This window comes from Mus musculus, chromosome 9 (genome assembly GCF_000001635.26).
Source record: "Mus musculus strain C57BL/6J chromosome 9, GRCm38.p6 C57BL/6J".
NCBI lineage: Eukaryota > Metazoa > Chordata > Mammalia > Rodentia > Muridae > Mus > Mus musculus.
Genome location: NC_000075.6, coordinates 121,231,761 through 121,247,319, shown reverse-complemented (window position 1 = coordinate 121,247,319; position 15,559 = coordinate 121,231,761). Strand labels below are relative to the sequence as shown.

The 15,559-nt window shown below is 52.7% G+C and overlaps 1 protein-coding gene across 9 annotated transcripts in view; it reads left to right on the top strand.

The window, feature by feature from the left end:
• Positions 1-15,559, top strand: part of Ulk4 (unc-51-like kinase 4) — a 321,706-nt gene that overhangs the window by 38,840 nt on the left and 267,307 nt on the right. For 8 of the 9 annotated variants that reach the window (XM_030244183.1, XM_006512024.4, XM_030244182.1 and 5 more), the window contains exon 17: positions 2,876-2,954. In XM_030244183.1, coding sequence (XP_030100043.1) covers positions 2,876-2,954 — 79 coding nt within the window. Of the gene's footprint in view, positions 1-408; positions 438-2,875; positions 2,955-15,559 lie in introns of all 9 variants that reach the window. The other variant, XM_006512026.4, reaches the window with a different exon arrangement.

Here is a 15,559-nt window from a genome sequence, read left to right as displayed (position 1 = left end):
GCATGAAGACAGCAACATGCCTGTGGTCATGGTGCTGTTCTGGTCTGCCCTCTTCACTCGGCTGGGGCGTGTGCCAGGGCACAGAGTGCCAGGCAGTGGTTAGCGCCAAGACTGACCACAGCACTCAGGCCACTTGGGTTTTTTCTAGCACTGTTTAAAACCCCTTTACTATTTAAATTGAATTAAATTTGCAAAAAAAAGAGTTTTTGTTTTTAATCAGTTAAAAACATTTTACTGAGGTAGTGTCTTACTGTATAGCCCAGGCTGGCTTGGACCTCCTGGCCTTATGCCTTCCTGAGTGTTGGAGTTAGAGGTGTACACCACCCTGCCCACCGCTCTCCGATACTTGTTGTTTTCTTTCAAATGCTGCTTTTAGGTCTTAACGTTTTCCTGTCTCCATTTTCCAAGTTTGCTCTACGTATAGGAAACCAAATTTAGTAAGGCATCGCATGATCTTATGTGTCTTAGTAGGACAGGCATGAGTTTATGTGTCTTGGTAAGGCATGGCATGATCTTATGTGTCTTGGTAAGGCATGGCATGATCTTATGTGTCTTGGTAAGGCATGGCATGATCTTATGTGTCTTAGTAAGACAGGCATGAGTTTATGTGTCTTGGTAAGGCATGGCATGATCTTATGTGTCTTGGTAAGGCATGGCATGATCTTATGTGTCTTAGTAAGACAGGCATGAGTTTATGTGTCTTGGTAAGGCATGACATCATCATATGTGTCTTTTCTCCCCACAACACATGTGATTTTAATATTATTGACAACTCAAGGCCATTTCCCACACTCCCATCTCTGCCTGCCAAGCACTTGGGGTGCAGGTGCACACATCACCACATCTGGCTTTTAAATGGTCGCTGGAGCTTTGACCTCTCCAGTGGCTTGGTTGGGCTTCCCTCTGAAGCTGGCATCTCTCTTTTGGTCTTAGTTACTTTTCTATTGCTGTGCTGAGACACCAGAATCAAGGCAACTTATAGAAAAGAGTTTATTTGGGGCTTCCATCAGCACAGGGTTAGAACCTATGAGCATCATGGCAGGGAACATGGCATCAAGCCAGCAGGCATGCAGCAAGACCAGCTGAGAGCTCACATCTTCATCTGTAGGTTAGAGGCAGACCTGGCATGGGTTTTTGAAACCTTAAAGCCCACCCCTGTGACACACCTCCTCAGAGGCCTTCCCAAACAATTCCACCAACTAGGGACAAAGTATTTAAACATATGAGCATAAGGGACCCATTGTTATCCAGACACAGCCCCTCCCCCCCCCCCCCCCAGCTCCAGGATAGGAAACCAGGCTTGGGTTCCTCACCTGTCCCATGTCCTCCTCAGTATGGATCATCTGCTGTGGGGATATCTCAGCCTTCCCTGAAGGCCTGCTCATCCCAGTGGCTCTCAGGAGGTTATTTTCCACCACTCTCTGTCAGCTTCATCTCTCTGGGTCCCCTGGGGTTTCTGTTCCACTTCCAGCTTCTTTTGGTTTCTGGTTATCTTGCAGGTCAGCAAATCTTCCATGCCCGTAGACTCCTGAGGATCTGTGTTTAGTCAGCTTTCATCAAGGAGAGGGGATTTCTTATACATTTCCTTTTGTGGGACTTACTTGATGTGGTTTAAAGTTTTTATTTGATGTGCAAGACACACAGAAGTAGCCAGGCATGGCAACATTCACCTACAATCCCCAGGAAGCTAAGGCAGGAGAATCAGGAGTTGAAGGCCAGCCTGAGAACCATGTCATGAGATTCCCATCTCAAAGAACCAGCAGAGAATTGAGGCCTGTCGGGGCTGGCTCTGCTTCCGGGGGGACGGGGGGGGGGGGGACACGGGGGGGCGGACACATGTCCCTGGCCACACTTCTGAGTCTCACTTGTTTCCTCACTTGAATCCTATAAAGGTTTTTTTTTTAATCAAGAAATCAAGACCAATGAGAGTTTGGATCTCACTCCTTACCATGTTAGTTTTCAATGAGAAAAAGGTTTTCAAATTTTGTTTATTATTTCACAATTTCATAGATGTGTAATGTACTTTGCTCATACCCCCTTCATTGTTCTCTCCCCACTCTTATCCTCCCCCCCCCCCACTATCTCCCCTTCACCCTCAAACCCTTAGTTCCCATCCTACCTTTGTGTCTTTTTTTCCCAATGAAAGTTTTATCAACATGACTTTTCTACATGACGTTTTTCAAGTCACTCTGAAGCACTACTTAGTAATTTATCAATGTCCAGTGAGGTCATCAGAGCCACCTCATTAAAGCTAGTGTTTATTAAAATAGAAGAATAGAGGCTGGAGAGATGGCTCGGTGGTTACAAAAGCACCAGCAGTTCTCACAGAGGCCTTGGGGATTGAACCAGCTGTAACTCCAGTTCCAGGGAGTCAGACGCCCTCTTCTACCCTCCATGAGCACGGTGTGCCTGCGTGCACATGCCTGCGTGCAGGCAAAGCACAGATACATATAAAATAAAATAAAGGAGAAAATTTCAGCCAAAGAGAAAGGCGTTCATAAGATTAATAATTTATATTCTCCAGGTTTTTAAAAATCACAAACTGTCTAAACTTCGACACTGTGATTCGTGTCCTGTGTGTACGTGACAGGGAGTTTCCCTGCACGGGGCCGGCACTGTCATAGTTTATGTATGCGAGTGTGCGTGTGCATGCTCCAGTGTGCATGTGGAGGTCCGAGAACAACCTTCAGGCGTCAGTTCTCTCCTTCCACCGTGTGGGTTCCAGGGTTGAACTCAGGTCATCACACTTGGTGGCAAGCTCCTTTACCCATTGAGCCCTCTTGCCAGCCCCACTTCCCCATCTTACAGCTGACTCAGGTCATCAGTACGTAGTGGCTGGTAGTGATGACTGATGCCCGTGTTTCTCTCTCTCTAGACGGTCCAAGGTTGCTCGGGTGGTCGGCATGCTGGCCTTGCACACAACCGAACTTCAGGAAAATGTGCCTGTTATCGAGGTGATTTCTTTCATTACTGATATGTTATATATGGCAGGAAAGATTGCTTCTGATTTTATAACTTAGCACACTCAGCTTTCATTGGTCTCCACTTAATTTTGATTTGGGGGAATTGTGCAGTTATAAGACGTGGCCCTTGGGACCCTCTGTGGGCTCTAACTTACAGTTCAGCTTCATGTGGAGTTTGGCCTCTTGGAAGCCGCAGAGACCCAGACAGCTTTAAAGCCCGGCTTGTACTTAAGTTGGTTCCTTCTGGGTTTTCACACTGAATTCACTATTTCCCCACTTGTCCCGGGACAGCAGTTCCCTGACAGGTGAGCCCTGTGCTTGGAGGTTCTCTGTCCTGAAGACCTTTTTTGGAATCAGCGTCACCCTCCCCTGCCTTATTTTGGTGCTGGGAGTCTCACTGAGGGTCCACACGTGCTAGGCACGCACTGGCATTAGCAAGGGTTTTGCTGGGTGTGGTGGTGCCTTTCATCCCAGCAGGGCAGACCTGGTCTACACAGGAGCTCCAGGCCAACCAAGGCTACATAGTGAGACCTTTTCTCAAAGAACTGAAAATGGGAAGAAGAAAGGAACTTATGTGGCTACCCAGCGACTCTCTGCCTGTGCAGTGAATGTCACCACCATGTGCACACCCCGGCTGTGTGCAGTCTGTGATGTAACTTAACAGTCAGGGCAGGCTCAGAGTGGCTGATGTGAGCCCAGGATGGTGGCAGCAGCAGCAACAGGGTGGATGAACCGGCAGGTCATGGGGATGAGCAGGCAAAAAGTAAACGCTTTTTTGAGGGCCTCGTGGCTGGGCTGCCTGGGGAAGATGTCATTAAGGTGGATCTTCCTACAGTTAATTGAGAGAGACCCTCACGGATCTTCCTCGAGGCTCATATCATAATTTGTACCAGATCCAGCTAGGTGGACAACCTAGGCTAGCCATCGCTCACCTACACAGACATACCCATACCTAGCCTTGTTTCCTGGTTGCACTTTGATGACTGTTGACAGATTTGCTAATTGCTATGATAATATTTGAAAGCAAAGGCTGGCAGAATGAATTCTGTTTTTTGTTTTTTTTGTTTTTATTAAAGATTTATTTATTTATTATATGTAAGTACACTGTAGCTGTCTTCAGACACTCCAGAAGAGGGTGTCAGATCTTGTTACAGATGGTTGTGAGCCACCATGTGGTTGCTGGGATTTGAACTCCGGACCTTCGGAAGAGCAGTCGGGTGCTCTTACCCACTGAGCCATCTCACCAGCCCGAATTCTATGTTTAATATTCAAACTACTGTATCATCACAGACCTGCAAATGAAAGCCAGAATGATGTGCCCAGTAGTCACCATGTTGTGGGAACTCAAAACTCCACACAACTATAAATGTTGCGGGGAGCACTGGGGAGCAGTGGCTCCCACGGACTGCTGGTGGGAATGCAAGTGGGTGTGGCTGTTCTGGAAGACCTGCTATTTCTCCCAGGGCTGAAGACATCTTTCCCTGCGATCCCATAGCCTCTGTCTGCTATCCCCCTGCTCTGGGTCCCTCGTGGCATGTGAAGGCACGTGCACTCGTGGCCTGTGGAGGCATGTGTACCTGCAGTGTTGTCTGTACCAACCTCACACTTATCAGAATGGATAGAGTGGGGATGCTCACTCCACGAGGCACCAGCAGCACTGACAAGAACAAGCCACAGTCTGGGCTGGAGTGAAGCTCGTGGGTAGTGCTCGTCATGGACATGAGTGGGCAGAACCATGAAGTGACCCATCTGGGTACCGAGGAGTGCCCAGAGGCTGTGGCTGCTCTTGCCCACAGGCCCAGCTCCTCTAGAGAGCTTGTTTCAGGGTTCCATCTGGGAGCTCAGCTATCCACACACTTGCCTGAAGCCTGGTCCTTTTCTATGGGGAAGGTCCTCTCCTTTGACAGAGGCTTCAGGAGGGAGGAAGGGGAAGGGGGCACCCTCCTTGCCAGCCAGGTCAGCCAAATCAACCCTAGCCATCAGTGAGGTGACAGATGCCGCAGCCAGGTCCGTCCTCACATCTCAGTTCCCCTTTGAGATGTCTGCAGGTAGATGTCACAGGAATCTGAAGACGAGGACCCCCTTGTGACATGATTGGGGGAAACTAGGAAGCTTCCTTTATTCCCATGGAGTCTTGTGCTAGGGACTTCCTGGGTCTTGGTTATCAGAAGTTCCCCACTGAAGGGATTCCCTGGGGTCTGTTCAGGGAACATCTTGAGTCACCTGGGACCTGGCCATCATCACCCCTGTGATGGGCTTGCCTCACTCCTCCTCCATACACGTGGCTTGTCATCTCAGTGCTTGCTCTTGCCATTGCCTATGAGAAGCCCTTGGCCATCAGTTCCTGGGCCACACTGTGGCCACTCCCCCAGGCTTAGGCCACGCCCCCGAGGTGCAGGCTGCGCCCCAGGCTCCTCCTCCTTCAGCTCTGCAGCTTTGCTTTTCTGCGTTTATTAGGATGAGATGCAGGGACCTGGGAAACACTGTTTTTCTCACTTCCTGTTTTACAACTTTATTTTTGTGTGTAGTGTATGTGTTTGTACATGTACATGTTATGTACACATGTGTGTGTGTGTAAGGGCCAGGGGTTGATGTCCTGTATCTTCCACTGTCCCGCCCTACCTTACCTTCGCAGACGGGGGTCTCTCACTGACTGTCTGGACCGGTTGGCCAGTAGCTTGGGAGTTTATACCTGTGGGGGTTTGAATAGGTTTGGCCCCATAGATTCATGTGTTTGAATGCTTGGCCATAGAGAGTGGCACTATCAGGAGGTGTGGCCTTACTGGAGGAAGTGTGTCCCTATGTACGTGGGCTTTGAGGCCTTCTATGCTCAGGCTCCGCCCAGTGTGGAAGATGGTCTCCTCCTGGCTGCCTTAGGATCAAGATATAGACCTACCTCTCTACTCCTCCAGCCCCAAGTCTGCCCGGAAACTGCCATGTTTCCTGCCATGACAATAGCGAACTAAACATCAGAAACTATAAGCCAGCCTCAATTAAATGTTTTCCTTTATAAGAGTCACTTGGCCATGGGGTCTCTTCACAGCATTGGCCACCCTACCTAAGACAGGACCCAAGCCTGACTTTGTACCTCCAGTGCTAGGGTCGCAGAAATGCGTGACTGTGTTTAACTCTTATGTGGGTGTTATGGATCTGATCTCGGGTCCACACCCTTGTGTAGCAGATAATTTTCTCATTGAGCTGTCTCTCCTCCCCCCATATTTTACAACTTTGGCAAAAATAAAAAATACTGTATGCAGTTACAATGTGTTACAAGGTCAGGCTGAGCACACTCCATACCTGGTCACTGTGACACAGCTGTCCCCAGTTGTCAGAGACAACCCAGGAAACCTCAGTGCTCCTGACCTGCCATGTGCCCTGCAGATCAGCTGTTTCTAGGGAACAGCTTCCCTAAGGAGCTGTTTCTAAGGCTCTCTTGCTCTCTACTTTCACAGGCTCAGAATGGTAGTGTTCATGGGAGGGTCTTTGTGCTGTAATTTTTAGATGATTACAATATCCAAGAGACACAGCTTTAATAACATGACAAAGTTAACTTGTCTGATTATAGTCCTGAACTTGACAGAAAGAAATTGTGAATTGTGTGTGTGTGTGTGTGTGTGTGTGTGTGTGTGTGTACCTGTACTTTAAAAAAAAAAAAAAAGACAGTCTCTCTATGTATCCCTGGCTCACCTGGAGCTTCTATGTAGACGAGGCTGGCCTCGAACTCACAGAGATCTGCCTGCCTTCTCCTTCCAAGTGCAGGGATTAAAGATTTGTGCCATTATGCCAGGTTCTGTGTACATTTTAAATTTTATTTCTTTCATGTACTTTAAAATACTTTTGTTATAAGAAATTGGCTATGTCAATTTCAATAGCCACTAGGTGGCAGTCAAACACTGAAGAAAACGTGGTAGATTTGGCAGTCTGTCTTCAGCCTGGTGGCCTCTGGCTTGGCAGGCACAGGTACGGGGTGTTTGTTTGTTTTTGTTTTGGTTTTTTTTTTTTTTTTTTTTTTTTTTTTTGGTTTTTGGTTTTTGGAGACAGGGTTTCTCTGTATAGCCCTGGCTGTCCTGGAACTCACTCTGTAGACCAGGCTGGCCTCGAACTCAGAAATCCGCCTGCCTCTGCCTCCCAAGTGCTGGGATTAAAGGTGTACACCACCACGCCCGGCTACAGGTACGGGTTTTGTCTTCTCACAGTGTCTGGAAGTTTCTCCTCAGTATCATCTGGCAGTTGCACTGGTCACAGTTTCCATTTGAAGGTTAATTCCTGGCGGCCTTTCTAGAAAAGGGCAGACGGCGGCTGGTGTGATTTGTGGGGATGCTGCTGCTGGACCTCAGACTTAGAACTCCTGGGTCAGGTCTCTAGAACTCGCTCTGACCTACCTGGCTTCCTCTTACCTCATCTTTGCTGCCAGCACAGCGCTGGCCGAGCTTCCACTGTGAATGTACGAGCATTTTTCTTTGGTGTTTTAATTGAATTTCCTCAGAATACAACTGTTTAATATGCTGACAGGGTGAGTCCTTGGGGGTCTCATGTGTAACAGCTCTCAGTCCTGGGGTGCCTTCCATGGGTTTAGTCCCAGGAAAGCAGTGGATGCCTTAGGATGCTGAAAATGTATGTGACTGTGAGCCTCTAAACCAACGGCCCAGGCTAACCCTTTCACTGACGTTTTTCTACACTGGAAGATGTCAAACATAAGAGTCAGGTGTGTAGGCTGGCGCTGTTCTCTCAGTCATGGTCAGTTCTTGGCCAACCTTTGATCCCTTCTCCCTGCTGCTGCTTCTCCTCTGTCTCCCTGCTTCTCCTTTGTCTCCCTGCTGGTCCTTCTCCTCTGTCTCCCAGCTGCTGCTTCTCCTCTGTCTCCCTGCTGCTCCTACACTTTCCCTGCTGCTTCTTCTCCTGTCTCCCTGCTTCTCCTCTGTCTCCCTGCTGCTCCTTCTCCTCTGTCTCCCAGCTGCTGCTTCTCCTCTGTCTCCCTGCTGCTCCTACTGTTTCCCTGCTGCTTCTTCTCCGGTCTCCCTGCTTCTCCACTGTCTCCCTGCTGTTCCTTCTCCTCTGTCTCCCAGCTGCTGCTTCTCCTCTGTCTCCCTGCTGCTCCTACTGTTTCCCTGCTGCTTCTTCTCCTGTCTCCCTGCTTCTCCTCTGTCTCCCTGCTGTTCCTTCTCCTCTGTCTCCCAGCTGCTGCTTCTCCTCTGTCTCCCTGCTGCTCCTACTGTTTCCCTGCTGCTTCTTCTCCTGTCTCCCTGCTGCTCCTTCTCCTCTGTCTTCCAGCTGCTGTCTCCCTGCTGCTCCTTCTCCTCTGTCTCCCAGCTGCTGCTTCTCCTCTGTCTCCCTGCTGCTCCTACTGTTTCCCTGCGGCTTCTTCTCCTGTCTCCCTGCTTCTCCTCTGTCTCCCTGCTGCTCCTTCTCCTCTGTCTCCCAGCTGCTGCTTCTCCTCTGTCTCCCTGCTGCTCCTACTGTTTCCCTGCTGCTTCTTCTCCTGTCTCCCTGCTTCTCCTCTGTCTCCCTGCTGCTCCTTCTCCTCTGTCTCCCAGCTGCTGCTTCTCCTCTGTCTCCCTGCTGCTCCTACTGTTTCCCTGCTGCTGCTTCTCCTGTCTCCCTGCTTCTCCTCTGTCTCCCTGCTGCTCCTACTGTTTCCCTGCTGCTTCTTCTCCTGTCTCCCTGCTTCTCCTCTGTCTCCCAGCTGCTGCTTCTCCTCTGTCTCCCAGCTGCTGCTTCTCCTCTGTCTCCCTGCTGCTCCTACTGTTTCGCTGCTGCTTCTTCTCCTGTCTCCCTGCTTCTCCTCTGTCTCCCTGCTGCTCCTTCTCCTCTGTCTCCCAGCTGCTGTTTCTCCTCTGTCTCCCTGCTGCTCCTTCTGTTTCCTTGCTGCTTCTTCTCCTGTCTCCCTGCTGCTCCTACTGTTTCCCTGCTGCTTCTTCTCCTGTCTCCCTGCTTCTCCTCTGTCTCCCTGCTGCTCCTTCTCCTCTGTCTCCCAGCTGCTGCTTCTCTTCTGTCTCCCTGCTGCTCCTACTGTTTCCCTGCTGCTTCTTCTCCTGTCTCCCTGCTTCTCCTCTGTCTCCCTGCTGCTCCTACACTTTCCCTGCTGCTTCTTCTCCTGTCTCCCTGCTTCTCCTCTGTCTCCCTGCTGCTCCTTCTCCTCTGTCTCCCAGCTGCTGCTTCTCCTCTGTCTCCCTGCTGCTCCTACTGTTTCCCTGCTGCTTCTTCTCCGGTCTCCCTGCTTCTCCACTGTCTCCCTGCTGTTCCTTCTCCTCTGTCTTCCAGCTGCTGCTTCTCCTCTGTCTCCCTGCTGCTCCTACTGTTTCCCTGCTGCTTCTTCTCCTGTCTCCCTGCTTCTCCTCTGTCTCCCTGCTGCTCCTACTGTTTCCCTGCTGCTTCTTCTCCTGTCTCCCTGCTTCTCCTCTGTCTCCCTGCTGCTCCTACTATTTCCCTGCTGCTTCTTCTCCTGTCTCCCTGCTTCTCCTCTGTCTCCCTGCTGTTCCTTCTCCTCTGTCTCCCAGCTGCTCCTTCTCCTCTGTCTCCCAGCTGCTCCTACTGTTTCCCTGCTGCTTTTTCTCCTGTCTCCCTGCTGCTCCTTCTCCTCTGTCTCCCAGCTGCTCCTTCTCCTCTGTCTCCCAGCTGCTCCTACTGTTTCCCTGCTGCTTCTTCTCCTGTCTCCCTGCTTCTCCACTGTCTCCCTGCTGTTCCTTATCCTCTGTCTCCCAGCTGCTGCTTCTCCTCTGTCTCCCTGCTGCTCCTACTGTTTCCCTGCTGCTTCTTCTCCGGTCTCACTGCTACTCCACTGTCTCCCTGCTGTTCCTTCTCCTCTGTCTCCCAGCTGCTCCTTCTCCTCTGTCTCCCAGCTGCTCCTACTGTTTCCCTGCTGCTTTTTCTCCTGTCTCCCTGCTGCTCCTTCTCCTCTGTCTCCCAGCTGCACCTTCTCCTCTGTCTCCCAGCTGCTCCTACTGTTTCCCTGCTGCTTCTTCTCCTGTCTCCCTGCTTCTCCACTGTCTCCCTGCTGTTCCTTCTCCTCTGTCTCCCAGCTGCTGCTTCTCCTCTGTCTCCCTGCTGTTCCTACTGTTTCCCTGCTGCTTCTTCTCCTGTCTCCCTGCTTCTCCTCTGTCTCCCTGCTGTTCCTTCTCCTCTGTCTCCCAGCTGCTGCTTCTCCTCTGTCTCCCTGCTACTCCTACTGTTTCCCTGCTGCTTCTTCTCCTATCTCCCTGCTGCTCCTTCTCCTCTGTCTCCCAGCTGCTGCTTCTCCTGTCTCCCTGCTGCTCCTTCTCCTCTGTCTCCCAGCTGCTGCTTCTCCTCTGTCTCCCTCCTGCTCCTACTGTTTCCCTGCTGCTTCTTCTCCTGTCTCCCTGCTTCTCCTCTGTCTCCCTGCTGCTCCTTCTCCTCTGTCTCCCAGCTGCTGCTTCTCCCTTGTCTCCCTGCTGCTTCTACTGTTTCCCTGCTGCTTCTTCTCCTGTCTCCCTGCTTCTCCTCTGTCTCCCTGCTGCTCCTTCTCCTCTGTCTCCCAGCTGCTGCTTCTCCTCTGTCTCCCTGCTGCTCCTACTGTTTCCCTGCTGCTTCTTCTCCTGTCTCCCTGCTTCTCCTCTGTCTCCCTGCTGCTCCTACTGTTTCCCTGCTGCTTCTTCTCCTGTCTCCCTGCTTCTCCTCTGTCTCCCTGCTGCTCCTTCTCCTCTGTCTCCCAGCTGCTGCTTCTCCTCTGTCTCCCTGCTGCTCCTACTGTTTCCTTGCTGCTTCTTCTCCTGTCTCCCTGCTTCTCCTCTGTCTCCCTGCTGCTCCTTCTCCTCTGTCTCCCAGCTGCTGCTTCTCCTCTGTCTCCCTGCTGCTTCTATTGTTTCCCTGCTGCTTCTTCTCTGGTCTTCCTGCTTCTCCACTGTCTCCCTGCTGTTCCTTCTCCTCTGTCTCCCAGCTGCTGCTTCTCCTCTGTCTCCCTGCTGCTCCTACTGTTTCCCTGCTGCTTCTTCTCCTGTCTCCCTGCTTCTCCTCTGTCTCCCTGCTGCTCCTACTGTTTCCCTGCTGCTTCTTCTCCTGTCTCCCTGCTTCTCCTCTGTCTCCCTGCTGTTCCTTCTCCTCTGTCTTCCAGCTGCTCCTTCTCCTCTGTCTCCCAGCTGCTCCTACTGTTTCCCTGCTGCTTCTTCTCCTGTCTCCCTGCTGCTCCTTCTCCTCTGTTTCCCAGCTGCTCCTTCTCCTGTGTCTCCCAGCTGCTCCTACTGTTTCCCTGCTGCTTCTTCTCCTGTCTCCCTGCTTCTCCTCTGTCTCCCAGCTGTTCCTTCTCCTCTGTCTCCCAGCTGCTGCTTCTCCTCTGTCTCCCTGCTGCTCCTACTGTTTCCCTGCTGCTTCTTCTCCTGTCTCCCTGCTTCTCCTCTGTCTCCCTGCTGTTCCTTCTCCTCTGTCTCCCAGCTGCTGCTTCTCCTCTGTCTCCCTGCTGCTCCTACTGTTTCCCTGCTTCTTCTTCTCCTGTCTCCCTGCTTCTCCTCTGTCTCCCTGCTGCTCCTACTATTTCCCTGCTGCTTCTTCTCCTGTCTCCCTGCTTCTCCTCTGTCTCCCTGCTGTTCCTTCTCCTCTGTCTCCCAGCTGCTGCTTCTCCTCTGTCTCCCTGCTGCTCCTACTGTTTCCCTGCTGCTTCTTCTCCTGTCTCCCTGCTGCTCCTTCTCCTCTGTCTCCCTGCTGCTCCTACTATTTCCCTGCTGCTTCTTCTCCTGTCTCCCTGCTTCTCCTCTGTCTCCCTGCTGTTCCTTCTCCTCTGTCTCCCAGCTGCTCTTTCTCCTCTGTCTCCCAGCTGCTCCTACTGTTTCCCTGCTGCTTTTTCTCCTGTCTCCCTGCTGCTCCTTCTCCTCTGTCTCCCAGCTGCTCCTTCTCCTCTGTCTCCCAGCTGCTCCTACTGTTTCCCTGCTGCTTCTTCTCCTGTCTCCCTGCTTCTCCACTGTCTCCCTGCTGTTCCTTCTCCTATGTCTCCCAGCTGCTGCTTCTCCTCTGTCTCCCTGCTGCTCCTACTGTTTCCCTGCTGCTTCTTCTCCGGTCTACCTGCTTCTCCACTGTCTCCCTGCTGTTCCTTCTCCTCTGTCTCCCAGCTGCTGCTTCTCCTCTGTCTCCCTGCTGCTCCTACTGTTTCCGTGCTTCTTCTTCTCCTGTCTCCCTGCTTCTCCTCTGTCTCCCTGCTGCTCCTACTATTTCCCTGCTGCTTCTTCTCCTGTCTCCCTGCTTCTCCTCTGTCTCCCTGCTGTTCCTTCTCCTCTGTCTCCCAGCTGCTGCTTCTCCTCTGTCTCCCTGCTGCTCCTACTGTTTCCCTGCTGCTTCTTCTCCTGTCTCCCTGCTGCTCCTTCTCCTCTGTCTCCCTGCTGCTCCTACTATTTCCCTGCTGCTTCTTCTCCTGTCTCCCTGCTTCTCCTCTGTCTCCCTGCTGTTCCTTCTCCTCTGTCTCCCAGCTGCTCTTTCTCCTCTGTCTCCCAGCTGCTCCTACTGTTTCCCTGCTGCTTTTTTTCCTGTCTCCCTGCTGCTCCTTCTCCTCTGTCTCCCAGCTGCTCCTTCTCCTCTGTCTCCCAGCTGCTCCTACTGTTTCCCTGCTGCTTCTTCTCCTGTCTCCCTGCTTCTCCACTGTCTCCCTGCTGTTCCTTCTCCTATGTCTCCCAGCTGCTGCTTCTCCTCTGTCTCCCTGCTGCTCCTACTGTTTCCCTGCTGCTTCTTCTCCGGTCTACCTGCTTCTCCACTGTCTCCCTGCTGTTCCTTCTCCTCTGTCTACCAGCTGCTGCTTCTCCTCTGTCTCCCTGCTGCTCCTACTGTTTCCCTGCTGCTTCATCTCCTGTCCCTGCTTCTCCATTGTCTCCCAGCTGCATCTTCTCCTCTGTCTCCCAGTTGCTGCTTCTCCTCTGTCTCCCTGCTGCTCCTACTGTTTCCCTGCTGCTTCTTCTCCTGTCTCCCTGCTTCTCCTCTGTCTCCCTGCTGCTCCTTCTCCTCTGTCTCCCAGCTGCTGCTTCTCCTCTGTCTCCCTGCTGCTCCTACTGTTTCCCTGCTGCTTCTTCTCCTGTCTCCCTGCTTCTCCTCTGTCTCCCTGCTGCTCCTACTGTTTCCCTGCTGCTTCTTCTCCTGTCTCCCTGCTTCTCCTCTGTCTCCCTGCTGCTCCTTCTCCTCTGTCTCCCAGCTGCTGCTTCTCCTCTGTCTCCCTGCTGCTCCTACTGTTTCCCTGCTGCTGCTTCTCCTGTCTCCCTGCTTCTCCATTGTCTCCCAGCTGCTGCTTCTCCTCTGTCTCCCAGCTGCTGCTTCTCCTCTGTCTCCCTGCTGCTCCTACTGTTTCCCTGCTGCTTCTTCTCCTGTCTCCCTGCTTCTCCTCTGTCTCCCTGCTGCTCCTTCTCCTCTGTCTCCCAGCTGCTGTTTTTCCTCTGTCTCCCTGCTGCTCCTACTGTTTCCCTGCTGCTTCTTCTCCTGTCTCCCTGCTGCTCCTTCTCCTCTGTCTCCCAGCTGCTGCTTCTCCTCTGTCTCCCTGCTGCTCCTTCTCCTCTGTCTCCCAGCTGCTGCTTCTCCTCTGTCTCCCTGCTGCTCCTACTGTTTCCCTGCTGCTTCTTCTCCTGTCTCCCTGCTTCTCCACTGTCTCCCTGCTGTTCCTTCTCCTCTGTCTCCCAGCTGCTGCTTCTCCTCTGTCTCCCTGCTGCTCCTACTGTTTCCCTGCTGCTTCTTCTCCTGTCTCCCTGCTGCTCCTTCTCCTCTGTCTCCCAGCTGCTGCTTCTCCTCTGTCTCCCTGCTGCTCCTTCTCCTCTGTCTCCCAGCTGCTGCTTCTCCTCTGTCTCCCTGCTGCTCCTTCTCCTCTGTCTCCCAGCTGCTGCTTCTCCTCTGTCTCCCTGCTGCTGCTTCTCCTCTGTCTCCCAGCTGCTCCTTCTCCTCTGTCTCCCAGCTGCTGCTTCTCCTAGCTGCTCTTTCTTCTCTGTCTCCCTGCTGTTCCTTCTCCTCTGTCTCCCAGCTGCTCCTTCTCCTCTGTCTCCCTGCTGCTCCTACTGTTTCCCTGCTTCTTCTTCTCCTGTCTCCCTGCTTCTCCTCTGTCTCCCAGCTGCTCCTACTGTTTCCCTGCTGCTTCTTCTCCTGTCTCCCTGCTTCTCCTCTGTCTCCCTGCTGTTCCTTCTCCTCTGTCTCCCAGCTGCTGCTTCTCCTCTGTCTCCCTGCTGCTCCTACTGTTTCCCTGCTGCTTCTTCTCCTGTCTCCCTGCTGCTCCTTCTCCTCTGTCTCCCAGCTGCTCCTACTGTTTCCCTGCTGCTTCTTCTCCTGTCTCCCTGCTTCTCCACTGTCTCCCTGCTGTTCCTTCTCCTCTGTCTCCCTGCTGCTGCTTCTCCTCTGTCTCCCTGCTGCTCCTACTGTTTCCCTGCGGCTTCTTCTCCTGTCTCCCTGCTTCTCCTCTGTCTCCCTGCTGTTCCTTCTCCTCTGTTTCCCAGCTGCTGCTTCTCCTCTGTCTCCCTGATACTCCTACTGTTTCCCTGCTGCTTCTTCTCCTGTCTCCCTGCTGCTCCTTCTCCTCTGTCTCCCAGCTGCTGCTTCTCCTCTGTCTCCCTGCTGCTCCTACTGTTTCCCTGCTGCTTCTTCTCCTGTCTCCCTGCTTCTCCTCTGTCTCCCTGCTGCTCCTTCTCCTCTGTCTCCCAGCTGCTGCTTCTCCTCTGTCTCCCTGCTGCTCCTACTGTTTCCCTGCTGCTTCTTCTCCTGTCTCCCTGCTTCTCCTCTGTCTCCCTGCTGCTCCTTCTCCTCTGTCTCCCAGCTGCTGCTTCTCTTCTGTCTCCCTGCTGCTTCTTCTCCTGTCTCCCTGCTTCTCCTCTGTCTCCCTGCTGCTCCTACACTTTCCCTGCTGCTTCTTCTCCTGTCTCCCTGCTTCTCCTCTGTCTCCCTGCTGCTCCTTCTCCTCTGTCTCCCAGCTGCTGCTTCTCCTCTGTCTCCCTGCTGCTCCTACTGTTTCCCTGCTGCTTCTTCTCCGGTCTCCCTGCTGCTCCTACTGATTCCCTGCTGCTTCTTCTCCTGTCTCCCTGCTTCTCCTCTGTCTCCCTGCTGCTCCTACACTTTCCCTGCTGCTTCTTCTCCAGTCTCCCTGCTTCTCCTCAGTCTCCCTGCTGCTCCTTCTCCTCTGTCTCCCAGCTGCTGCTTCTCCTCTGTCTCCCTGCTGCTCCTACTGTTTCCCTGCTGCTTCTTCTCCTGTCTCCCTGCTTCTCCTCTGTCTCCCTGCTGCTCCTACTGTTTCCCTGCTGCTTCTTCTCCTGTCTCCCTGCTTCTCCTCTGTCTCCCTGCTGCTCCTACTATTTCCCTGCTGCTTCTTCTCCTGTCTCCCTGCTTCTCCTCTGTCTCCCTGCTGCTCCTTCTCCTCTGTCTCCCAGCTGCTGCTTCTCCTCTGTCTCCCTGCTGCTCCTACTGTTTCCCTGCTGCTTCTTCTCCGGTCTCCCTGCTTCTCCACTGTCTCCCTGCTGTTCCTTCTCCTCTGTCTCCCAGCTGCTCCTTCTCCTCTGTCTCCCAGCTGCTCCTACTGTTTCCCTGCTGCTTTTTCTCCTGTCTCCCTGCTGCTCCTTCTCCTCTGTCTCCCAGCTGCTCCTTCTCCTCTGTCTCCCAGCTGCTCCTACTGTTTCCCTGCTGCTTCTTCTCCTGTCTCC